This window comes from Polyodon spathula, chromosome 4 (assembly GCF_017654505.1).
Source record: "Polyodon spathula isolate WHYD16114869_AA chromosome 4, ASM1765450v1, whole genome shotgun sequence".
In the NCBI taxonomy this organism is placed as follows: domain Eukaryota; kingdom Metazoa; phylum Chordata; class Actinopteri; order Acipenseriformes; family Polyodontidae; genus Polyodon; species Polyodon spathula.
The window spans coordinates 78,929,401-78,955,798 of NC_054537.1; the positions used below are offsets into that span (position 1 = coordinate 78,929,401).

Here is a 26,398-nt window from a genome sequence, read left to right on the forward strand (position 1 = left end):
CACTATGTACAATGACACTACAAGCTTTTTTCCTGTGGTAATTGTGAATTTTATTACAGATTTAGTACCAAGCAGTTCCTTAGCATTTTGCTCAAAAAAAAAAATGAATATTGCGTGTTTTTATATATTTCATTCTTGGTCATTTGAATGTCTCCGTAATTTGTAGGGTTTCAATTTTTTCATTGAACAGTAGTTGTGCATAAATTACACACTGTGATTGAGGCCTCCACTTCCGATACACATAAAACCAAGATTCAAGTAGCCGTTTTTGCATTTCCTTAATTCTGTACGGTTAATAACAGCTGTTCTTCACCCCTTACGGTTGAACTTGTTGAAGGAAGTTCTGTATGATCATTCTGTGGGGTTTGTTGTTTTGATGCTAATGGTCGAGTAAAAAATGTGTCCATATTTATTTATTTATTGTGTGTGTTTCCAACAATTTTTCCTTTGCTTTGTCATCTGTCGTGCTCCCACTGAAATAGATCTATTACACCATACCTAACCTGAGAGCATGTTACTTAACCTGTTTAAAAGCTAATAGGTTTCAGCGTGTCATAATCATGCAGGGAAAGTAACACATTCTCTGGTTTATTTTTGGAGGACCCCATGAAACCTCCTCAAGGCTCCGAATGGGGCTGCAGACCCCCAGTTGAGAACCTGTGATCTAGACTATTTGAGTGAGTCATATCACAGATTGTTTTCCTAAAAAATTTCAAAAATTTTCAAAGATACAAAAAAAAAAAAAAAAAAACTGTAGAATTCAGTTAAGTAAAAACTGAAAAACATGATTTGTAGTTAAGATAAACAAGTTTAATTCTTGCCATGTTTGTGCAATAAGTGTGATGACAGATTCTACAACAAAGGAACATCTTTTTTTTTTTTTTTTTTAAGTTAAATAATGTTCCAAACACTAATTACATAATAACAACTATTTCATTATGCTGCTTAATCATCAGCTTAATCATAAATTCCAGTTAAGTATAGCTACTATATTCTTCATGTCATGTCATATAATAGGTATAATGCAATGCTAAAGTACATACTATACATTCCTAAAATGTATTATATGATGTCCATTAAAATATACATTTCTGAAACTTGCTGTGGACATTCCTTACACAACTGCTTGAAGTGCATAAATGTAAGTGGAGTGTGGTCTGTTTTGCATGGACAGTTATAAGGTATTATGTGTTGTCTGTTTTGTAACAGAAATTGAAAAGGTAAATCTCCACCTACATCAGTTCCAAGCACTGACAGATTTTTTATGAAAAAAAAAATCTGTGTAAAATGAAAAGAATATCATTTTTGAAGCAACAGTTAATTTGTTTTGCAAAAGCTTTACTGATCACTCATTTATTATAATGATTTTAGCAAGCGATAAAGCATCATTTCTAGTGTCCAAGGTGACAGCAGCTCTGAAGCAGCACTTAAAAGATGGATATTCACCAGGTGAAAAAATTGGATAATGATAAACTATTATAAAGTATTATGAATATTATTAAGTATATCCAGGAGCAGCAGCATATTGAGGTGGAGGATGACATATGCAGGTTATAAATTCTGATAGCAGTCTTGCCAGATTCATTACCTTCTTTGGATATTGCCAGAGCTGAATGATTACATCTTAATTGTATGTGTATATCATTCTGTATACAGGGAGTCAGAAGAAAAAGTTCAACGCTTGCCGTATGTACCACACACGTGTATATGGTAGAGTCCCTTGCATGACTGATTTAAAATGCCTGATGCAAATGACATTCCTGACGTATTCTGTGACATATGACTGGTACCATGCAACTACACTGACAGCAGGCTGATAGTAAGCACTTAATTATTACTCATTTCATTGGCAGGTCATTCTTTATCCACAACTGCATACATAACTATGTAATGACTGAATAGTAAAAAACATGGAAAAGATGCTGACCTAACACAGTAGTCAAAAAGTAGCATCAACATGAGGCATCAGCAATCAGTTAAATCTGTGTGAAGGGTACTCATACAACAGGATATCATGTCAGGGCAGCAATCCACAAAGCTCTTCTGGCATCAGAAAATGCATGTTGGTGTATCTAATGGTGTAAAGAGCACACAACTGGGGTGTGGCCAGATCATTAAATAGCTGTGTTTAATGTAACAGCAAATCAAGGTTTTAGGGTGACCATCTTACTAAATGCACTGGTTGCTAAATGTTTTGAATAGCTTGAGGCAGCTTTTCATCTCACTGATCTGCTCAGTCGTCGCCATACTGAATGTTTTAGGCATTATTCTGGAGAACAGATTTGCTGCAGATCTCCTTCCCAAAAGGAATTTGTGGTGGTAATTTTTGAGTGTGTAAAGCATGTAAAATACAGGGTTATGTTATGTTTTGTCTGCTATGGATTTATGATACTCCATGAAAATGTACAATGTTATTTAGTGAATTATTTTTATACACGGTTTTTAATATTATTATGCAGTACCAAGCTGTAATATGAGTATGGGTTAGTGAAGGTCTCAAGGTTGTACAAATTCCCACATAAACTCATTTCAAGTTGCATCAGATTTACATTACCATTCTCCATACTCAATTTGTGCTTCTTTGTTAAACCATGATTTAGTGTCAATTGATTCCAAACTTGGTAGTGCTTGGTAGAATCTTATACACCTAGAATTAAGTTCATACAACAAGCACTTTCCATGTTAAGCCTACACAGGTTATGTAGATAGAATACTATATTTGTAACAGAAACTTACAGGAACTGGCCCTAGATAGTATATGTTACATTAAATACAAACAATCTGTAGAAAAATAGATTAGTTTTTGTTATTTCTTTATGTACCTTGTGAGTGATTTACCCCTCTGGTTTTGACAACTTCCAAAACTGAGCAGTGATATTCAAACCAGTTAAAAGGCTAACTTGAATTATTATGAGCATTAGGAGCATATCAGGAAGCCTCCAATGTTTTATATATGGCCTTAACATGTAGTAAAGCTTATATTAAGAAGTATGGTACACTATGTCAATAAACCTGTTCTGCATCTATTTAAAATTCAGAAGACCTGGACCAGTCATGTCTATTTATAGTAATTCCGACCTTAATGAACTGTGTGAATATGGCAAGTAAAATAAGAAGCTTGGCATAGTATGCTGCTTTGTAAGACTGAATTCTCCCTATCAGGGGCTGTTTGAAATTCCTTGAAGCCATACTGTATTTATCAAGTTATTTATACCAAAATGCAATTAGTCCTGTTTTTTGTAAAAATTAAATAAAACAAATACATTTTACAAAACAAATACCAGTTTGGAATATTAATACGAGGACTCAAATGTGCCTTTTCTGTTTAGTACAGATTCGGTAATATCAACATTTATTTTTTCCCTTAAAAAAAATGTTAAAATTGCATTTTGGCAAAAATACTTTTATAAATTTGGCCCTGCATGTCTTTTTCATTATTTCTTTTTAAGAAGATGTAACTACAGTATATTATATTGTAATGGGGTTATGATATATTTTGGAAGGTTTTCACCTACTTCACTAAATTAGAAAGTCCTTATATAAGTAAGTTGTATGGTTCTTGTCACCATTCCAAAGGAAGTACCCATCAGCCTTTCTTATGTTTTCCCAGAACCCATTAAGTAGCCACCAGAGATCAACTTAAATTAGCCACTTCCAGTCAAGATTTGCCTTTCATCCTCAATTCTCAAGTGAGAGAAAATTACTTTGGACAGCAGTGTGCTTACGGCAACAATGATAAAGGGTATTTTCAAAAAATTAAAATACCTCCCGATGAAGATAGAATTCTATGAACCTCATGCGTTTCATGGATCAGCATGAAGTACGTCAATCCTAAAGTACTGTATGTGCCTGTTACATTCAAGAAAGACAGAGCAAGTGCCGTCAGGTTTTGATAGGACTGCTTTCCATCCCACGCATCATGCTGCAGGAATTTAAATGAATTTAGACCTCAGGGTCATAAACAATTTTCTATAGAGGACATTTGCAGAGCTATATCTAGAAAGGATGCTGGTAAAAAACAGAACACAAATACAAAGTATGCTGACATACATCTTGAAGGTTTAGGACATATTGTCAATTTACTAAATGACAGTGTTTAACTGATGTGAATTATTTATATATGATACTCATGAATGTGTTATAACATCTAATTCTGAATAGTAAGCCACTCTATGAACATTGTATACATCACATCCCTCTGTTTGGGTAGCGTTATTCCATGGTAAATTATATATGTGACTGATATGATAATAAAGCTATCAGGCTAGCAAACAATTCACATAAAGAGCAACTTGGTATTGATCTGAAATATTAAGGGTTATTTTTGTCAATGTATTATTCTTATTGTGAAGCCTGTCCCCCTGCAACCCTCTGCAATTAGTGGATGTAAGGAATGCATCAGTAGAAAATCATATATATATAACTTATGTGATGCTTTTTATATCCACCAGGGGAAGAGTGTTGCAGGTAGACAATGGTTACACTTTGGTGCACCAGAAGTTCTTGGAATGTAGACATTATTATTAGAGCTTCTCTGAGGCCACAGGGGTGCTTTAGTAAAGTGACCAGGATGTGTAGCACAGGAGCCACATCCAGAAACCAGTTTGTTTTAAGGAGTTTTTTTTTTTTTTTTTTTTTTTATATATATATTTGCATAGGTGGTATCAATAGAAAGGTTATCATCTCTGGAATAATATTTGACATATTTATCATATTTTGAGAATGAAATCATGTCCTAAATCTCTGCTACTGCTGTTTCCCGGTCGATGGACGCTCTATTTAGGGTGCATGACACCTAATTTAGCACTCCTGTCCAAGGAAGCAACCTGCCCCATCAAGCACTGCCTTGTCTCTGAGGTGACACTCAAGTGCAGCTATTCAGCCAGCTTGTCCGGCGCAAGGCTAGACAACTATAATAGCATCCTGGTAGCCTACCACTGCCATTTGCAGAGGTCCCTTTCTGAGAGCCACAGGCCCTCGCCACAACTGTTGAATGAGCTGCACCTGGTTAACAGGAACCTTATTCATGTATCCAAGCTCAGCAGCCAATCTGTGGGTAGGAACCTGGCTGCGCTAATAGTTACATGTAGGCAGCTTTGGCTTTCCCAGGAACACAACATCTGTCAGGAACAAAGCACTTCTGTTAGACACCCCAATTACACCAGGACATACATTTAGTCTCGCGTGGATGAGGTGCTGCAGTGCTCTCACCGCTTGCAGAAATCCACAAAGGAGCTGGTTCACTTCCTTCCCAAGCGGCCGCCTCCAGTGCATAAACCAGCGGCAAACTGGCGCCATAGGCCACAGCAGCCTTAAAGACCGGCATAGCCGGCTGCACCAGCTGCCAGAGGTGATGTTCGGAACTGACCCGCAGGTGTTCCGGCAACCGACGCAGAGACAGAAGCCTCAGGCCTAAGCAGCAATCCTAGGAGTTTGCTGCCACAGGCCCAGCACCCCTTTTTCATCTGGGTGCTTTCTACTGTTCAGACCAGCTGTTCTCTGCAATTCAAGCTTGGTCCCCCTCCCTTTCACGGCTTGACTACAACATCATTCACTGACCCGCAATGCACTGCTGTGGTGTCTCAGGAGGTAGCAGTGCTGCTGCAAAAATGGGCTATTCACATGACAGACCGCCTCCAGTGGGAGGAGGGGTTTTACTCCAGGTACTTTCTAGTGCCAAAGCGGGATGGTGGCTTCAGACCCATCCTCTACCTCAGACAAGTCAACATGTATCTGAGCCGAAGGACATTCAAAATTTTATATATGCAACAGCTGTTGCAGTCAATCAGACCAGACGTACGAGTTCCATGTCTTGCCATTTGGCCACTCCCTAGCCCTCCATCATATAATTAAAGGAAGAATTTCTGTTTTGCCATCCACTTCCTACACAAGCAACTGGCGAAGAGTTTTTAAACTAATAAATAATTTTGTCTAAGACACAGGCATTGATTGGGGACATTTGCAGCAATGGAGTGCAGTCTATGACATGATGGCATAGTGTGCTTGTGACAAGGGTGCAGGAAGCTCCCTCAGCAGTCTCGAATCATTCTATGATCCACAATCAGGCATTGGCTGCCAAGAAGATGCCAGAAGACCTTACTGTTGCAGTGAAAATTGTGCTTTGTAAAAACACTGCCAGGGATTTTATCATTTTATGCAAAGAGATAGTGGCAAACTTCATAAAGTCGTTGTTACATGTAGAAGTTTGTGATTGAGCCTTTACTGTCTCTAAGCATTAATCATCCTCATAAGATACACTATGACCCAAGAGGTTAAGTATATTCAACATTATTTAGAACCTGCTACATGTCGATGTGTTTGGGCATTTTTGTCTTTCCTTGTGAAACCTGAAAATCAAGATCCACTCAGAAGACCTATACTTTGCAGAACAGCAACACATATGTGGTTGGCGAGGACTAATTGAGATGAAGTCCTATCAGATTGGTTCTGAAAGTAAAGCTATTCCCCACAGTGATTCTTGAGTAGTTGTCTAAATTGTTTGTTTAAACAGATGATGTCTTGATAAACCAGTGGTGACTGAAACAGAAAATGCACAAAAAAATACAAATTAAATCCAAACAAGAAGAATACATTAGTTCAGATAACTCTGATGTTTATTACCCATGCCAAGTTGCTCTTTTGTATTCTACAATCCAGATTTGCAAATTGTCAGACAAAGTGGTCATATTGTTGTTATTCCTGACTGAAAATTAATTTCCCCTTAAAATGTGTTTTATGCCCCTGGCAAAACAATTAATACCTGTGTTGATTTCTCTTGTTTTGTAAAAATACAACTTGATAGCTGGGTTTCATGTAACTGATATGAAATTCAGCTATCAAGTTATAAGTAAGTTATAAGCAAATTTTTATTATCATTACCATTATGTAATGTCAAGCTTAAATCTTGGTTGAAAATATTTTAGATATTTACATACCCGTATTTCTACTATATACTTACAGTCGACTAAATAGTACACAATTTTACAGGACTTTATATATGTGCCAACTTACTTGTTTTCCAAAATCCTTTTCTTTTGACATGCAGCTGAATGTGGAGCATCAGTGAGCAACAATGAAGGCATTCTGCTGTCACCCAACTATCCTCTGAACTATGAAAACAACCATGAATGCATCTACAGCATTCAAGTGCAAGCAGGGAAAGGCATCAACATTTCTGCCAGGACTTTTCACTTAGCACAAGGAGACATTTTGAAGGTATGATTTCTGTGAAGTTAAATAAGTAAACAAACAAACAAACAAACAAACAACACCTCTTACTTATTATACACCATGCATAATGTTTAAAATGGTTGACTGTTTTTCTGTCTTTTTTATCACATTTTAAGAAAAATACAGCACTTTTAAAGAGAAAATAAATGGTTATTTTCAAATGGTTAATTTTAAATAGAGACTCAAGGATTAAAAGGTATTTAAGAGCCACGTGGCTTAACTGCTTAATATTTTGTTGCAGACAAGGGTTTAATCATTGAAATAATATTACACTCCTTTTGATAGAATAATAATGTGTGTGTGTTTACCACTGCAGCATTGTAAAGTGGCTCATTGGCTTATGAACCTACTGTACAGTATGACTAGGTAAAATGCATTCAGTAGTGTATCAGTTTAACCTTTTTACAATGCTGTTTCCAGATTTATGATGGGAGAGATAATACTGTTCATGTGCTTGGCGCTTTCACTGGCTCTGCAATGACGGGACTGACATTAATAAGTACATCAAATCATCTCTGGTTGGAGTTTTATTCTGATTCTGAAGTGACCAGTGAAGGTTTTCAGCTTGTCTACTCTAGTAAGTTCTATTATCATCTTAAAACTGTATGCAGCTAGTGTTTGTAACCTCAATAAATGGCACTCATCGCATAATGAGCTGATTGTCATCTCTTTTAATATTAATCTTCGCTTCTTTTAGTATATATGGGTGACAGACAGACATCACAAGTAATCCAATTTTAACCCTCAACAACCTTCCCTTTAAAACATGTAAAATATTGTGCTTTATTAAAATTACGATAACAATCTGAATCATGTTTAAAATCAGTGTTGATTATATCAACTTTTTAAACTCTTCCAGTGCCTCCATTATATAAAATATATAAAGTCAATCTACTTTTCCATTAGTTGTAAATATAGTAGAGGGAAAAAGTGGAGGTGCAATGCAGTTTTACCTGATGCATCAGGTTATCATTTATTCCTTGGTAAAAGTGTATTCAATACATGCCATAATCTTCAGTATATTCACATTACTAATGAATGTAATTGTGTCAGGTGTATTGCTGTCGAATGGATCGTACATCATATTTTCATTCTTTATTATTTAAAAAGACAAAGTTAAAAACAAAGCAACATTTTTGGTCAGATGGCCTTCATCAAGCTGTAGTGAATAGCAAAACCCACACCATTAACTACATTAACATAGGACCGTAATTAGTTAATTAAAGATACAATCATTGAAAATTAGCAATTCAAACAGTCAACATAATATGTGCAAACAATGCTATTAATATACAATACAGATATTTGAAAACATGTATTTAGTTTTACTTTAGTCAGACATTTTAATATTACCTTATTTAAAATTGTATTAAAGTATATTTTCCAAAAGTATTCACAAATATTCATCACTGCACATACCCAAAATACTTCCTGTTATTAATTATTTTATTGCATTTCCAAGTATAAGTATCCAGTAATTTACCTATCAGTAAGAATGCATCTTAAGTCATATTCTTCACTGAGTGCTTTAGGAAAATTCCAGAAAGTTTCACGGCATAAGAATATGTTTTATTTATTACCTCCTGCATGAAATGCTCATATTTTCAAAACAGAGAAAACATATGCATTTGTTAAATAACTAACTGTGAACAGCTTCAACTAAAAAAAAAGGATAACATAATATATAAAAGACAGATTGCTGATCATTATTAAACTCGATTAACCCCAATAAAGAATTTACTTGATGGACATAAAAACGTGACAGCACTTTCATTTCTGTTTGTCACAAACCAAGATCATTTGATATGATTCGAGTTAATGGGTCAAACTAATAAACCCACTCTCAAGTCATCCAATTCTGCTAAATCCCAGCTCATGTAGAATTATTTTTTGACCTTGGGGATTGCATAATAACGGTCAGAACATGACAAAAGAAGGTTAGAATACCACAACCAATTACTAAACCATTATTGTTGATGACTAGAAATGTGATGGTGAATATGTTTCTGAATCTTCTACTCATGGTTGTATTAACCCACAATCATTATTTTTACACAAACTGTGAGGTGAAGAACCGAAAATACAATCACATATTGAAAAACACTTCCTTCCAAGTGGTCTGGATAGTAAGTATGAAATGCAAAATGTAACCAGGAAACAGAAGTATTCTACATTCACTGATAAACATGTTTCAAATTCCAGCTCCTTCAGGTTACAAGGGTGAGCTTGCGCTAAGTAGGATAGATTGATGTTGGTTTTTTTTTTAAACTAACTTCAGTTCCGTCATTTAATAACATGTCTTCTTGCCAGCCAAGCTTGTTATTATGCTGGCTAGAGAGACAGCAGAGCGCTTGCAGTAAATACAATTTTAAAAAAGTGGATCTTGTTAATAAATTACAATTGGTATACCTGCTGTAAATTATGCATGTGTTTGTACATTTTGTGAAATAAGAAATGTTTTTGTAAAATGGTACAGGACTTTGTCTTTGAGATCACATACACATAACACATGCAATTGTACTAGAATTTCTTTTACAGATATTTTTTTCTTTGCTGTTGTAAGTTTCATTTTTACACAGATTCTTAACAGTTCTCTACACTTGTCACAGGTTTTGAGCTTTCCCATTGTGAAGATCCTGGAGTACCTCAGTTTGGGTTCAAGATCACTGATCAGGGGCATTTTGCTGGCAGCACAATTACTTACAGGTGCAATCCAGGTTACACGCTTCATGGAAGTAGCATCCTAAAGTGCATGACTGGAGAAAGAAGGGCATGGGACTATCCTCTTCCTTCCTGCATAGGTAATAATATGTTTTTTTTTTACTTAATTTAGACAGTGTGTCTATTTAAAGTTGGAAATGTTTTTGTGTGGCATTTATATTTTGTCTACTTCCTGTATTCAGCATTTAGAATGCCAAGATTATTCATTTTAGAGTATTGTTTAAAAAAGATTATGCTTCAAACCCTGTTTGAATAATCAAGCGCTAGGCAGGAAGAAATAACCCACGACAGGGTGTGCGGTAAGACAATTGTAGGCCGAGTGCCTTAAACCACCCAGGAATTTTAATAATTACACAAACTAGCATTTTTAAGGAAAAATGTATTATGTATCTTTCCACTGAGAAAAAAAAAATAGTCCCTGAATACATGTTTTGTACTTTTTTATTTGCCATAAACATTACAGTGAACATTTCCATTTATAGTAAAATTTTTGAGATAAAATGGCATTTGGAAATTAAAAGCAAACTGATTTCCTACATCTGAGGGAGGATTCACTGAACAGCCAAACACTGCACTGGCACCTGACATCGAGGGAGGAGCTTCCAAGTGTTTTTTTTTTTTTTTTTTTTTGTGTGTGTGTAGGAAATTATTCTACTCAGGTTTTGCGGTCTTCAAGAGAAGCTGACCAATAATTTCAGAGGCTGTTTTCACACCGATGGCCAGTAACAGGCGTAATTGTAAAGATTGTAAAACTAGCATTAGATGAAATGTGGACTAAACAACTTCTGTGTAAGTTTGCGCAGTGCTCCAGTCCTTTCCGTCTGCGGCGAGCACAATAGAATTCTGCACCGAACCCGACCTTGTTTAAAAGCCCAATGGTTGTGTCAGAAGAGCAGGAGAGATTTTAATTGTTTTAAATATGTTTCCGAAATTGGAGGGTAGTGTTGAGATGTATCTGTTGTGTCTAATTTAAACATTGCATACTCAATAGTCAGTTTTATAAGGCGATATTTAGTTTAATGGTATGTATTACATGCTGAGTGAGACTTGCGTGATGATTTCTCAGATGGTTTTTGAATAAAGTTACTGCTTGCTTTGTTTTCTTTGTTATGTTCTCTGACTAAATACCAGGGTATTGCCAATTTTTCTATATTTCTTAGTGACAGAGATGAAAAAACTGATTGTTGGGTGATTTAAATGCTATTTCAGTTGTATGTTGACATTTTTACCTACAGAAACGCTGTTTAGATAATTGTTACTGTTAAGGTGTAGTAATATTAATAGATCAAGTTAGTAAGTTGGTCTACTGGTTACAGCCATGCGGTAAGACAATTCTTACCGCACGGTCATGTGATCTTGTTAAGCCAATCACAGCACTTAATTTATCCAAGAACTTTGTTTTATGAGCATTCCAATTTAATAATTATTTATTTTAATATTTATATTAATATATATATATATATATATATATATATATATATATATATATATATATATATATATATATATATATATATATATTCACTGTATACAACAATTTTAAAGACAGATCTTCCTTTCTTTGCTTTTTTCTTTCTGTATTTCATCCCTTCCCAAAAAAACAAAAACAAAAACAACCATATTAACTTGTGCAAGACACTGGTAATGCACAATGGAGATATGGAAACCTTCTTTATTCATATGCCAAATGTGTTGATCAAGATGTGATTTTTACATATCAACTTTCTTTTTATAATGGATCTGTAATGGTTCAGATTCACTTTTATAATGTTACATAAATAAGGTGATTACAGGTGTAATGTATTGTAAAGATCAGCCAAGTGTTGTTTTATTGGCCCTATATTATAATGGTGACCTTTGTTACTGCTTTCTTGCGTATTAGCTTCTATGCTGTTTTATGGCTCTCCAGTTCCTAATTAAAAGAAGCAGGCATTGCAATTTCCTTTTCAATTGGATGTTTTGATAAATAACAGGTTAATTCAGCTGTAAATCAGGAAACAATTGGCAGCCCCAGAATCTGCATTAATGCATGTTATATAAGCCAGTTCTACTTTTCTGAATCTCTACTATGTCTACTTGCAAAGATTGTGTATATCGAAATGCATTTGTTTTGTAAAAACTAAACTCCTTAACTGCAGACAAATTCCATTTAAAACACTGCAAACATATTCCTTTTTAAATTCCTGTGAAGAGATATAAACAGATGTAAATAATAAGAATTATATTTCTTAAGAGACAAAAAATATACCATAACAAAATTAATCTGTGTGGAATCCGGAATCCCATCTGAAGAATTACTTCACAATGAATCTTATCTAAAACATAATCTATTTCTGCATTTTTTTTTTTCAAAAACACTGGCTGCCTTAATACAGCCATACTTAAAAGGGACTCCTGACACAAACAAACTATTATGCCAGATGATGTTCTTTTTAGCAGCTCTTGGATGCATTCTTTGAGATGTCATTCACTGAAAATTAGTTGGACACTTTTCTAAGTATGTTCACCTAAAGCACATCGATTGAGCAAAGCTCTCAGGGCCTCCCCATTGGTTTCTGTTTAAGCTTTCATTATTAAAATAGATCCAAGGAAAATATTGTAATTGTAGAAAATGTAATGGTCTATTGAACTGTAGGCTGTGGAACTTCTGTCAAAAACATGTACAAAAAAATACTAAATCATGAAGTGAATATGTTTGCTTCTAGCTGAATGTGGAGGCAGATTCAAAGGTGAATCCTCTGGAAGAATCTTGTCTCCTGGATATCCTTTTCCTTATGACAACAACCTTCGATGCACATGGGTAATAGAGGTGGACCCTGGAAATATTGTCAGGTATTTCAAATGTGTTTATACTCTGTGCTACTTGTACAAAGGTGACAATCAGAATATATTTTAGAAATCGAAGTCACTCTTCCAATATGAAGTTTGGAGTTTTGTATGGACATTCCTTAGAACCATGTTCTCTATGGTAATATAATATTGGCCAATATATACCACTTTTGACCTTCTTATAAATAGTGTGCTTAGAACTTAATAAACATAGCAAGGACGTTTGTTATAAATTGTTTCACACACTGTGAATGTACAGTACTGACAGTGCAACTTGACAGAGCTATTGAAAACTATTTGATGACCTATTGAATTTTAAGGAACACATCACAGGGATAATAATGCCCTATTGTATACTGTACTCTACATGTTTAATCCCAGTATATTCCTTACAGCCTTCAATTTCTTGCATTTGACACTGAGGCATCACATGACATCTTAAGAGTATGGGATGGTCCTCCAGAGAATGAAATGCTCCTGAAAGAAGTCAGCGGCTCTTTGCTTCCAGAAGGCATTCACAGCACACTAAATGAGGTCACAGTCCAGTTTGATACCGACTTCTACATAAGCAAATCAGGATTTGCCATTCAGTTCTCAAGTAAGTCAAGTTAAAGCCTTCAGCATTTTTACATTCACCAAAAACATATCTGAATTACCTCTAAAGACTATAGTGGCACCTTGGGAACATATACACTATAATAAGTTTATATATAAACTAGAGACATTTTTATTTTATTTATGTTGAATTCTTACCGGTTTGAAATGTCAAAATCCTAAAATAATTTATCTTGTAGTTTCACCGTAACAATTTTTCTATCTTTGTCCTTAATGAGTTGCCATATAATTTTGCACCAGTTTAAATAATTTAAACACGTTTCTTTGGAATCTTTACATATTTACACATACAAATATAGATTAAAAAGACTGATAAAGTATCACTGTAGTATGTATAATCTATAAGGAACTAAAGCCAAGTATTTTAATATTTAGTTGCACCACTGTACAGATCATAAAAATAGTACTAATAGTACTAGTTTGAATTATAATGTGTTCAAAAGTGACCTAAATAGTTGCAGATTGTAATTATTCACAGATTGTTTGTAAACATCACTAAAATGAATTAATATCCCAAACATAGCCAAAGCTTAAATGTTGTGCTCCTCCGACTCTCACCTGAGACACATTCCAGTCACAAGTTGTATTTTTTGCAGTGCTATCTAATTGTAGAGCTCTAACCGTCTGCTGTCTTCCATTGTGTATTGAGAAAAGTTTCCATCTAAGGGCCTGCTACCTGCAGTAATGGTTTCCTGCCTCTTTTATAATATTTGCATTGATATGTTGAGTTAAATTGATAAGGTCAGATATTTTTGTTATATATAAACGTATACTATATTATTATATATATATATATAATATATATATATATATATATATATTATATATAGTCAGGATAAAAGGGTCAGATCTAATAACACAAAATACTATTTGGTTTTTTGAAAAATATATCCATGAGATTCTATTTTATTGTCTTCCTAACTTAATCAATCAAAACTTTCGACGGAGTAACTAACCAGAAGGTCAAATTATTCAAAAGACAGTTTATAATTACGAGACATGTAAAATAGGTGGACTCATATATATACAGCTTTGACTAACCTACATCTAATAATCGTGTACTATCATATTTTGTTAATCTTTACACTACATAAATAGAAACATTTAGAATTTGATGTATTTATCACTCACCTAATTATATACACATATCACTGAATTATTGGACAGAGAGCAGCTTTAAACAAAAGTAACTTTTTTTGTGTGTTCTATATTCCAATAGGAGTTAAGGTTGTAATGTACCGAAGTATAAAAAAGATTCAGTATTGCAACAGGGACATACACTGTTTATTTATTTATTTATTTTCTCTGAATAGGTTCTGTTGCCACAGCCTGTCGTGACCCTGGTGTTCCTATGAATGGCAGTCGGAATGGAGATGGGAGAGAACCTGATGACACTGTCACTTTTCAGTGTGACCCTGGCTATGAGCTCCAGGGAGAGATGAAAATTACCTGCATTCAGGTGGAAAATAGATATTACTGGCAGCCCAGTCCTCCTGTTTGCATAGGTATGTGATTGAAAAACAATCAAAAAGGTTTCAATATGCAATACAAAGAAAGGGTAAAAAACATATTCATAAATAAGTCTCTGAGTACCAAAGCTGGGTAACATTGCTTTCAAAATGAAAGATACCAAACACCTGTAAACAATAACTGAAATAATAATAATAATAATAATAATAATAATAATAAATAATAATAATAATAATAATAATAATAATAATATAGCAGTTACCATCAAGAAGGGAGAATCAGAGACAGGAAAGAGTCAGTGAAAGTACTAGAGCGCACATTTATTAATCCCAAATGGGAACAAACAAAACAAACAAACAAACAGGGCACAGGACCAAAATAAAGAGTTAAACAACAACAACAAAAAAAAAGAACAATTAATATATACAATACAAGCACTTACATAAAGAAAATGGCTTGATACCAGGAGATCTCTGGTTCTAATCCCCTCTCAGCCACCGTGTGATCCTGAGCAAGTCACTTAACCTCATTGCGCTCCATCCTTCGGATGAGAAGTAAGAAATTAGGTTTGATTGTAAGTGACAACAGCAGTTGGTGCATAGCTCAACCCCTTGTCTCTGTAAGTTGTTTTGGATAAAAGCATCTGCTAAATGACTAAAATAATAATAATAATAATAATAATAATAATAATAATAATAATAATAATAATAATAATAATAACTAGAGTTGCCAGCAGCTTAACGGCTTCCAATACGAGCGCATACATTGGTTACTATGTGTTCCATAGTAACCATGGCCCAATCTGCACTCTACAAGGAGTTATTAGCCAGTTTTGTAAGTTGATGATGTCATCCAACATGGCCGCCATATTTTTTATTTCAGCATCTTCCCTTGACCAAATCTTAAAGACAATCATACTAGGATCATCTATGCCAATTTTTTGTTCAATCGGAGACAACGTTTTTTACGATCATATGTGCCTTTCGGTTTGTTTCAATCGGATTAGCGGGTTGGGAGAAAAAGATCTTTGTAGTTTGTGATATGACGTCTGTACCATGCGATTTTTATGTCATGCCACTTGGCCGCCACACCACACAAGTTGTACAGCTTCTTATGAACACCAGTTAATCTTGAACTATCCCTCAAGAACTATACCAGCTTTCAGCGCTCTGCAATAAGGCAATTTTGAAAGATGAATTTTTACATTTAGGCAAAAGAAATGTTTTCAATCCAATATGGTGGCCAAACCATGTGCTTTACGACATAAGTTCTTTAGCATTTTCCATCTTCCCATAAGCATCTATCAACCAAACTAATCTGGTGAGTTTCCAAGCAACTTTTGGCAGATAGAAGAAGAAGCAGCCTAGTAATAATACTGCTAGGCTGAGCAATGCTTTCACTGGTTTAAGCTTGCTTTATATACGCATGGTCATTCCCCAATATAGCACTCATACCTAATTAGGGAATGGCCACATTCCACATCATAACCCCATCCTTGCCAAACTTCCATTCACACATCACACTGTTTACAAATGGCAGGGTTTCCACCCTGCCACAGATAATAATACTAATTAAAATAACGGTGCACATTCATTTTTCTCTCATTCGGAATGGTGTCATTATGTAAAAGAAACTTGGTATGAAACAAAAGGTGGCCTAACCCAATCAGTCCCACGTCACCTAGCAGCCAAGTTTACCCTTTTGTGAGCAATTTAGAAACTTCTATAATTAAAGATGGAGTTGTGCTCATAGATTCCCTCAATAATTGTTCATCACGCATCATCACTTTTCAAGGAAAGATTTGACAGGTATCAAAGTAATGTGTCTCTCATGGCTTCTTTAAAACATAGTCAAAGAGAATGGAATTCAAACAGCCTTCTTCATCTAAAAAATGTTTTGTTCTTAAAGTGAATGAAAACAGTGCCTGTTTCACAAAGTCAAATCTCCTAGAAGGCCTTGTGTTTGAACTTTTAATAGAAATTGAAATGTTGCATTCTTAAAATAAGTGGTGTATTAAACCATGTTTTATGATAAAAAGCCTTTTGACAAGATGATCCATGCTTTTTGCACAATACTGAAATGTACAAGAAAAATATACTTGAAAAATTAGCAAAACAATTTTAAAGGAAGGAAGACCCTTATCTCTATTAACTGTTTGTTATGCTGAATCTGTTGGTGCTTTGTTTTTTTTTTATTTTTTATTTTTTTTACTTTAACTTTAATTCAAATATTTCAAATGCAATGATGCTGATAACTACTTCATCATGGTACCTATGCTGTTGGTCTGATTGCAGCTAGACCAATTTAAACTAAAACATAAGTGATTACCAGGAAGCATAACTGTTAAGATGACAAATCCTTTTTTTTTTTTTTTTTTTTACTTCAACATATTGTTGGGTCAGTAATTTAATGTTTGTGATTTGCAGCACCATGTGGAGGGAATTTGACTGGATCCTCAGGCTTTATTCTTTCTCCAAACTTCCCACACCCATATCCGCATAGCAAAGACTGTGACTGGACAATCACTGTAAACTCAGACTATGTTTTATCACTCGCATTTATCAGGTATTTATTTTATTTGATTGTTTTAATATGTTTCGTGTTTTTATTTTCTACTCTTTGCAGCCTAATCATTTTTTATAAGAAAACATATACATGATTTAAGTAAGTTAAGGCATCACATTAAAATGCAGCTCATGTTTAGAAATCAATGAAAATACCCCCAAAGCATTTATTTAATCACCTAAAAAGCTTTAATGCTGTAAATGCCACAGCTACAGTATATCACTATGTGATGCCTTGGAAACATGACCATATTTGCCAATATTACCAGCCTTCAAAGCACTTAGTTGCCTATTGCCTTTTAAAATGGGCGTCCAGTATCTTCACTGATTTCTGTTATGCGAACCATTTCTACCACTGTACAATTTAATGTGAATAAAGACCTAGTAATGAAATGTCTACTTTGTAAAGAAGATTTTATGACCTCAGAGTGCCGTTTACCATGATTTATTTGATAACTGCAAATTCATAACTCATCACATGTTTACTTCTAATGTAATGATTGGTGAGCTAACTGCTGATTGACAGCTACAGCAGCTAAATTAAAAGACACATCTGCATAAAAGCATAAAATGTATTTGCTTTTATGCTATGTAGCGTTAAAAATGTTCTCATGTTTAGCCTTACATTATCACTAGTGTCGCCATTAGCTGTAGATATGAGTTTACTGAAGTGTGTCAGATTTAACTTTTTTCTAATAATACATGCAAATGGTGCATTCAGGCAAGTATTATACTGTAATACTTTTTACAATATATTGTATAAATGTATATATTTTACTGTATAATGCCTACAAATAGCTCATGTCTCAATAAAAAGCTCTGTTTAGACTGCATAACATTGTATTCCTATATGAACAGACTAGGAAGTTGACATGATACTACAGATGGTATACATTTCTCATTAGCATCTGTTGATATGTAATCTTGCATTGTGGGGTTGTGGTTTGTTTGTTACTTTATGTAGTCTTTAAGTGGGTCAAATATTGTTGCATACAGTTGCTAATAGCCCTGGATTTTATAAACACATTTACAGTATACATTACATATCCGAACACACACATCTATGTAAGCATATAGATACACTAACGTGTCCATTTAAGCTTTTTCCATGTATCCTCCTGTATGTAGTTACAGTTTACTACATTTGACCATATTGTTTTACCATTCTATCTGATGTTTTATATGCTTTACTAAACCTTGATAGTAAATGTGTTTTATATGCCTTACTAAATCTTGAAAGTAAAGGTAATGCGTATTCATTGGGATCTGTATCAAACTGATAAGCAAAACATTATTTTACTAGCAAGGATGATTTTTTACAGTTAACAGTGGATTTATAACTCTAACCAACTGCCGCTACCATAACATGCTATTAAATGGAAATAATAAGAACATAAAACATAATTATGTGACATTAATCATTCAGCTGCAGTATTCTGACATTGTAGATGTTCCTGACAGGATTACAAAAAAATATTAGAGATAACTAGATCCACTGTCAATCTACTTAAGACTTGAAAATGTAAATTGTAATATATGTGTGTGTGTGTGTGTGTGTGTGTGTGTGTGTGTATGACCCATTGGGAAGTTAATTAATTCCTTGAATAATTGTTATTCAGACCTCCTGTATAAGATGTTCATTAGTTTTAGAATGGCCCTCATGCAAAAGACTTTAATAAAGTTAGGTATCTGATAACCGCTAACTACTGCAACATCTCTTCAACTTTCTGTCACAAAGCTTAAAGAGCTTACTAAACCATTTGAAGCATACAGACGACATTACTGTTTAGATGCATAATTTACAATCTCACAACAAAGGCTGTCTTTAGAATAGAGTATAAAGGCACCCACCCTGCACTGGCTGATTTCTATTTTGGTGCAAAATATTTATAGTATTTATAGTAAAAAGCTATTTTGTCTGATATTTTACAGTTTCAGCATTGAACCCAACTATGATTTCCTCTATATTTACGATGGACCCGACAGCAACAGTCAACTAATTGGTAGCTTTCAAGACAGCAAGCTGCCAGAAAGAATTGAAAGCAGTTCAAACTCAATGCACTTAGCATTTCGAAGTGATGGGTCTGTTAGCTATACAGGTTTTCATCTAGAATATAAAGGTAAGCAAAAACTTGTTGTTTATAAGACATTTGATATGCTTGGAAAGTTTTCATAAACACACTTGTTTGTTGCCACTCAAGTATTTATTTAAATCTAAAATACTACTGTACTGCAAGTTTTTTATTTTTGCTATATTCTGTTGATCATCCCATTAGTATTTGTGGATGATTGAAAGCACCACATAGATGGAAGGCCATCTAACAATTACCTAAACACCTCAGATCCTTTGCGGTAGTATTTTCTGGCGCCACTGAAGAACTGTGTACCATTGCATGATAGTCTTCTTTGATTCTTTAAGTGGTAGATCCCACTGCCTTGCAAATGCCCTCACATTACGAGATTCAGTTAAATTAATCAACTGTTGTTCATTCACAATTCTGGAACCCACATTATTATCATGTTCAATACAAGACACCAAGGGCCTCATTTACTAAAGTTTCTTATGCGATAACACGCATGCTAGATAATCCCGTATTTATCAACCAAAATAAAGCATAACTTAAAGCATAAGACTTGAGTTAGCACTCATGCCTTAAAAATAACACGATGGGTTCATTAGCATCTGCTGAATATGCAAAATGCATGTAGATGTATTCAAATGAAGTGGCATGAGAGCACTAATGAGGCTAATGATATGCAGACGATATTTACTAAACTGTGCTAACCAGGAAGCACACCTTAAATCACGGGCTAGATAGCACTGATGAAAAGCAGGTGTTACGAGCCGAGATCCGTCTTGCTGTCTGTCAGCACAAGGTACAGGTATATTTATGTACGATACTACACATCCGAAACTCCATAAATAAGTAAGACTAATTTTAAAATAAATAAGTTTATATACTAAAACACACATATACCAGCCGACTGCATAACATAAATAAATAAATAAACTTTTGAACAGAAATGCGTCTATATACAGGTATATTATGGTTAAATAAAACTGTACAAACAAAATAAGCAACAGGATATTGAAAATACATGTGTTTTTATAGACATAAAAGTATGCAAAAGCTTACTATGCAAATGAAAAAAAAATGGTAATAACTTACTATGCAAACAAAACAAAAAGAGACATAACTGCGTTCATAGATATAATTGAAACACGGTAATATAAATAAAGGAAATTGGGTTTACAATCACAACAGCACATAATATCAAAGAAGGAAGGGTTCTCCTAAATCACGTACCTGCATGCAGTGCACTTTTTTTTTCTCTACACGATTTGGGCACAGCTACCATTGTATGTGTCGGCTGGCACTGGGGTCGTTACCTGCTTTTACTTCTGTACAAATAATTCTGTACCTCACAGCTTAACCGATTTGCACTTTTCTGTACAAAATTATTCTTTGTCTAGCTACAATAGATTATACAGCAGGCTATGTACAGTATAGTTACTCCTAGTTATCATTACCTGTGCATTTCTTGCAATTGGTGTCTGCGAGATCCATGTTGAAAAACACGTCAACGGCATTTCAAAGTACAGAAATGCATTGATCACTGAAATATGCCACCTGGTCTAAATGCCAACTCCATACTTTGTTGTATTCGCAGTTTCATTAATGTAGCCTAAGGGCTGCCGACTGATCTAATCAATGATGATAAAAAAAAAAAAAAAAGAATAGGCTACTAATACTATACTGTATAAGCAAAATGCTTTTTATACTGTATATATATATATATATATATATATATATATATATATATATATATATATATATATATATATATATATATATATATAACCATGACAGTGTCTAGGTAGGATAGTTTATAACTTTATATTTATTTATTTTTGCGATCCTGCCTTTCAAACACTGTTATAGAGTATGTAATACATTTATTTAGTAAAAGTCAAGAATGGACAATTGCATATCTCAATCTCTGCTCATGCCTTTATAGTCAGTGGCCCGTATGTCGTCATTTCGCTAAGACGTGCCTTATCGTCTGTGGTAAGGCACGTCTTAATATGCTAATGATTTCCATAACACACGTCTTAATAAGCGGCATTCACTTTAGTAAATACCAACTTATTTATAGTTTTAAGATGCATGTTATGGGATTGTGTTAACACACGTCTTATGGATACTTTTAAGAACCTTTAGTAAATGAGGCCCCAAGGGACTTATTGCATCTGATTAACTTTTATCTGGTGGTCAGACATCACCAGCTGAAGAACTCCTTCATGGAACCACTTCGGGAGAATTCTATCCTGTTGCATACAGTAAGAAGGAGCATGGTCATCATGCAAATAACCACATAGGTGAATGTTTTACAGATCTTTTCACTACAGGTTAAATAATTACATAACCGTACATTATTGTGTTGGTACTTTAAATATAATTCCCTTTTGAAGTTAGTTTGATTGACAGTTTATTTTACAGTCTGGTGTTTTTCAGCTATGGTACTGCATTCAGTCTAAAGTCAACTACAAGTAGGTCACATCAGGTTAAATACAGAAGAAGGAATAACAGCAATGTGAAACTGATAAATATATCCATTTCTTTTTTTTTATTTGAAGCTAAGCTTCGGGAGTCATGTTTTGATCCTGGTAGTGTTATGAATGGTACTAGACTGGGGAGCGATTACAAGCTGGGCTCTACAGTTACATACTACTGTGAAGCAGGGTATGTCCTTCAGGGACACTCAACTCTCACTTGCATTATGGGGGATGATGGGAGACCTGGGTGGAATAGAGCTCTCCCTAGCTGCCAAGGTAATCTTTTTAAGTTATTTCTTTGAGCCTTAAGACTATTCTGTGTGAGACACATATAGCAATAACTTTAAGAGTAAGTCTCTTTGTTGTGTATTTTGTTGTTTTACACTAATGTAGATATATTTATTCACCTACTGGCATGTTACTTTTTTCTTTAGTAATTTTTATTTTTGATGAATAGCCATATAATAAAAGTGGTGGCACTATAACCTCAGATACTTTATAAACTGTTGATGTTTTTTGTTTGTTTTAAGCTCCATGTGGAGGTCGATCAACTGGACCTGAGGGAACTGTGTTATCACCAAACTATCCCCGGAACTATAGTGTCGGAAACAGTTGTATTTACTCCATTTCTGTTTCAAAGGAATTTGGTAAGAATTTAGATTTTCTGTTTGCCTCTTTCAGCAATGAAGACTTGTGTCTAGATCTGTGAAAAATAATTCTGACTAAACGAATCTAATATACTAACAGATATTATGTTAAGGTATATAGTTAGTCAGAAACTCAATATTAATCTTATTGTTTTATTGTACTTTAAATTGTCTTATTTTTCTTATTGTAAAGATTATGTTCTGTAATCTGATTACTGTAAATGAAAAGTATATGGGCTTGATATTGAACAAATGGTTACAAAACAAAGTACATCTTCTACAAAACAACTTACTGGACCCTGTCTTCTAAGCAACCTCAAGCCCCTTTGACGATTAGTTTAGTCGGTTTAATCCATGAGTGTTTATAATAACACCGTGTAACAAATTTTTATTTATTTTTTGGTTCCTGGGTAGTAAGTGTTATTTCCTAATTGCTTATGCCTCAAAAGTATAGAAAATGGCTATTATTCCCCACAAACTTTGCTTTTGTGACCAGGACAGTGATATTATGAAATTTAACTATTTTCTAGAACATTCCAGATAGATTCAGTGCTGAGTAAACTTGGAGTAACTTCTAGAACTTTCTAGAACTTTCCAGTAATATAAATAGTAGTATAAATACAGGGGCTTTAAGCCCACCAGTTCAGTTTAGTTCCAGCTGCCTAAGTGGATACATATCTGCATTTTTCTGAAATGGCATCAAGAGGCTGCAAGCATCCGGCAGACGCATTTTGCTATGTCTGCGGCCAATTTATCAAGACAAGAGCGAAAAAGTACTCCGTGGAAGCATCTGCTAAGATGTGTGAGGCCTACAAGGCATATTTCGGCATACCTGTCAGGGATCAAGACAAACCCTGGGCACCTCATTTCACCTGCGACCACTGCAAAAAAACTCTGGAAGGTAAGATGGACAATTGTTGCTCGGAATTTTATGTTATAAAATTTGTTAACATTTTTTAAATTGTAAAAGTTTTAAATTTTAAAATGTTTTACAGTTTTCAATGTTATTGAAAAAATATATCATATATGAAAAATGTTGCGAGAATCTCTTACACATTAGTCATGGGTGAAATCAATGTATTTTTGTAGTATGGTACAGAGGGGAAAAGAGAGCCATGAAGTTCGCTATCCCAAGAATTTGGCGGGAACCCACTGACCACTCAAGCAACTGCTACTTCTGCATGGTGGACCCTTCCAAACGTCGGACTGGCAAGAATGCACCTGCTATCACGTATCTGGACCTTCCTTCATCCATCGCCCCGGTGCCACACTGCCATGAGCTCCCCGTACCCACTCCTCCGGAGAGAGAGCAGCCGTCTTTAGAAGAGAGCAGCAAGTCAGAGAGCGAGGAAGACGTTGTAGATCCAGATGACAATTTCAGAGGTGGAGCTGAGGAGAGAAACCCATACTACCCCAACCAAAAAGACCTCAACGACTTGATTAGAGATCTTGGTCTCACCAAGTCCAATGCCGAGCTTTTGACGTCTAGGCTCAAGCAATGGAACTTGTTGGATGAAAGTGTGCAAGTTGCAGATCAGAGGAAGCGTCACCAACCTTTTTCCAGCTTCTTCACCCGTCAAGATGGGCTCTGCTTCTGCCACAATGTGACCAGTCTGTTCGAGGCAATCGGAATCCCCTGTAACCAGAATGAGTGGCGCCTCTTCATTGACAGCTCATCCAGGAGCCTCAAAGCCGTGCTGCTCCATAATGGTAACAAGTACCTGTCTCTTCCCCTGGCTCACTCGGTGCACCTCAAAGAGGATTACAACAGCATCAGGACCTTGCTGGACACTTGAAGTATGATGAGTACGGCTGGGAGATCATAGGAGACTTCAAAATGGTGGCATTCCTGATGGGTCTCCAAGGCGGTTTTACCAAGTTTCCCTGCTATCTTTGCCTTTGGGTCAGCAGGGACACCAAGGCGCACTACCACAGGCGGGACTGGCCACAGAGGACTGAGTTCTCTGTGGGAAGGAACAACGTCAAGTGGGAGCCACTGGTGGACCCCCGGAAGGTGCTGATGCCACCACTGTACATCAAATTGGGCCTTATGAAACAATTTGTCAGAGCTCTAGATAAGGAGTCGGCAGGTACCTTCAAGACTTCTTCCCTAAGCTGTCTGAGGCAAAGGTCAAAGCCGGTGTCTTCGTCGGACCACAGATAAAGAAGATCCTGGAGTGCAATGAATTCCCCAAGAAGCTCACTAGTAAGGAGAAAGCAGCTTGGAACAGCTTTGTTGCAGTGGTTCAGGGCTTCCTGGGCAATCACAAGGCTGAAAACTATGTGGAGCTGGTTGAGACTCTGGTGAAGAACTACGGCACAATGGGCTGTAGGATGTCCCTCAGAGTCCATATCCTTGATGCTCATCTTGATAAATTCAAGGAGAACATGGGAGACTACTCGGAAGAGCAAGGCAAGTGCTTCCACTAGGATTTACTGGACTTTGAACGCCGCTACCAAGGACAGTTTAACGAGAACATGATGGGAGACTACATTTGGGGGCTGATTCTTGAAAGTGATTTAAAGTATAATCGTAAATCTCGAAAAACTACTCACTTCTAAATCTTTTGTAGTCATTTTTGTATTACTTTAGTATAAATACATGTTAATTTGGATTCATATGGTTTTTTTTTTTCTGACTTTATGTGAACGAAAAGACACAAATTCACCCGTTTTCTCATTGGAAATAGGCACATTTCAAAATATCACTGTCCTGGTCACAAAAGCAAAGTTTGTGGGAAATAGTAGCCATTTTCTATACTTTTGAGGCATAAGCAATTAGGAAATAACACTTACTACCCAGGAACAAAAATTGTGTTACATAGTGTAATTTAATTAATGAGAAAACAACTTAGGAACTGGGTATAGTCTGACATTTGCACAATGTGTATTTACTCTCTGTAGAAATTATTAGAATAAATTATATCCAAAGGCTGTTTATAATTCTATGCACTTCCACCAATACGGCTGCAAGCAGTTGTTTGATCTTTACTTACAGTGACAGGAAAGGAAATAAAACTATTCACCCTGGATTATGGAAGGCATTCATTTTTTATATTTATCACAGCACCACATATTACAAGTCATTATAAAAAAAAGTAATAAAAAATAGTTATAGTTTAAGCTTGAAGACAGCAAAGTCAGGAAACACCATAACACACTTAACTCCAGGTTAGGTTTTTAACATAGATACTGAGATGTGACATCACTGTACTCTCTACCATTGCTGAGATACTAATTGTTGAAAATCTGAGTTTAACATAAAAGTAAAGCTGAAACCATAACATACTTAGGAATATTGGTATTGAATTGTATCAATGAGGAATACCATCAGTACAAGTACATGGTATCTCAACAGCAATACTTATACAGTGTCTATGGTCCTTGTTAGAGCATGGGGCTGATTTTATAACCTTTCACTCTAGTTTTTTTCTAAAGGTAAAATGTACTTCCCATGTTTATTTCTAGGTTTGCTTTTTGCTTCTGAAAAGTTGGGAAATTTACGTTTTTGTTTTTTTTTGTGGAGGTGGCGGGGGGGTTAGTATCCGTCTAGTTAATTTCCTAGAGTGGCAATTTATGCTTGTTTTTTTGTTTGTTTGTGTTATGCTCTACCATATAAACCATTGAGTCTTCATACAATATCAATTTCAGAGTTATTAAAAAAAAGAAAAAAAATGTGTTCATGGAACTGTTCTGGACTGTCAGTATCTTTACAGCATACCTGGTACTTTGGTTTTCTGTTGGTATGAGTCAAACTTTACTAG

At 35.2% G+C, this 26,398-nt stretch overlaps 1 protein-coding gene and 2 long non-coding RNA genes across 3 annotated transcripts; all 3 read left to right on the plus strand.

Moving 5' to 3' along the window:
* Positions 1–7,052: 7,052 nt before the first annotated feature.
* On the plus strand, positions 7,053–10,025 carry LOC121314908. The gene is made up of 3 exons (XR_005950175.1): positions 7,053–7,215; positions 7,651–7,807; positions 9,840–10,025. It is a non-coding gene; the product is annotated as an uncharacterized LOC121314908 (long non-coding RNA).
* A 4,689-nt stretch (positions 10,026–14,714) lies between these two features.
* On the plus strand, positions 14,715–19,722 carry LOC121313981 (CUB and sushi domain-containing protein 3-like). Its single transcript, XM_041246749.1, has 4 exons — positions 14,715–14,900; positions 17,292–17,430; positions 19,362–19,549; positions 19,706–19,722. The coding sequence occupies exons 1-4, from the start codon at positions 14,747–14,749 to the stop codon at positions 19,720–19,722; spliced, it is 498 nt and encodes a 165-aa protein (XP_041102683.1). The 5' UTR covers positions 14,715–14,746.
* Positions 19,471–22,618, plus strand: LOC121314909. Its single transcript, XR_005950176.1, has 3 exons — positions 19,471–19,549; positions 22,069–22,263; positions 22,518–22,618. It is a non-coding gene; the product is annotated as an uncharacterized LOC121314909 (long non-coding RNA).
* Positions 22,619–26,398: the final 3,780 nt, after the last annotated feature.

Coding starts and splice junctions, on each gene's coding strand:
- LOC121313981 (XM_041246749.1), top strand. CDS start 14,747: ATGAATGGCAGTCGGAATGGAGATGGGAGAGAACCTGATGACACTGTC. Junction 14,901..17,291: donor CAGTCCTCCTGTTTGCATAG/GTATGTGATTGA, acceptor TGTGATTTGCAG/CACCATGTGGAGGGAATTTG. Junction 17,431..19,361: donor TTATCACTCGCATTTATCAG/GTATTTATTTTA, acceptor GATATTTTACAG/TTTCAGCATTGAACCCAACT.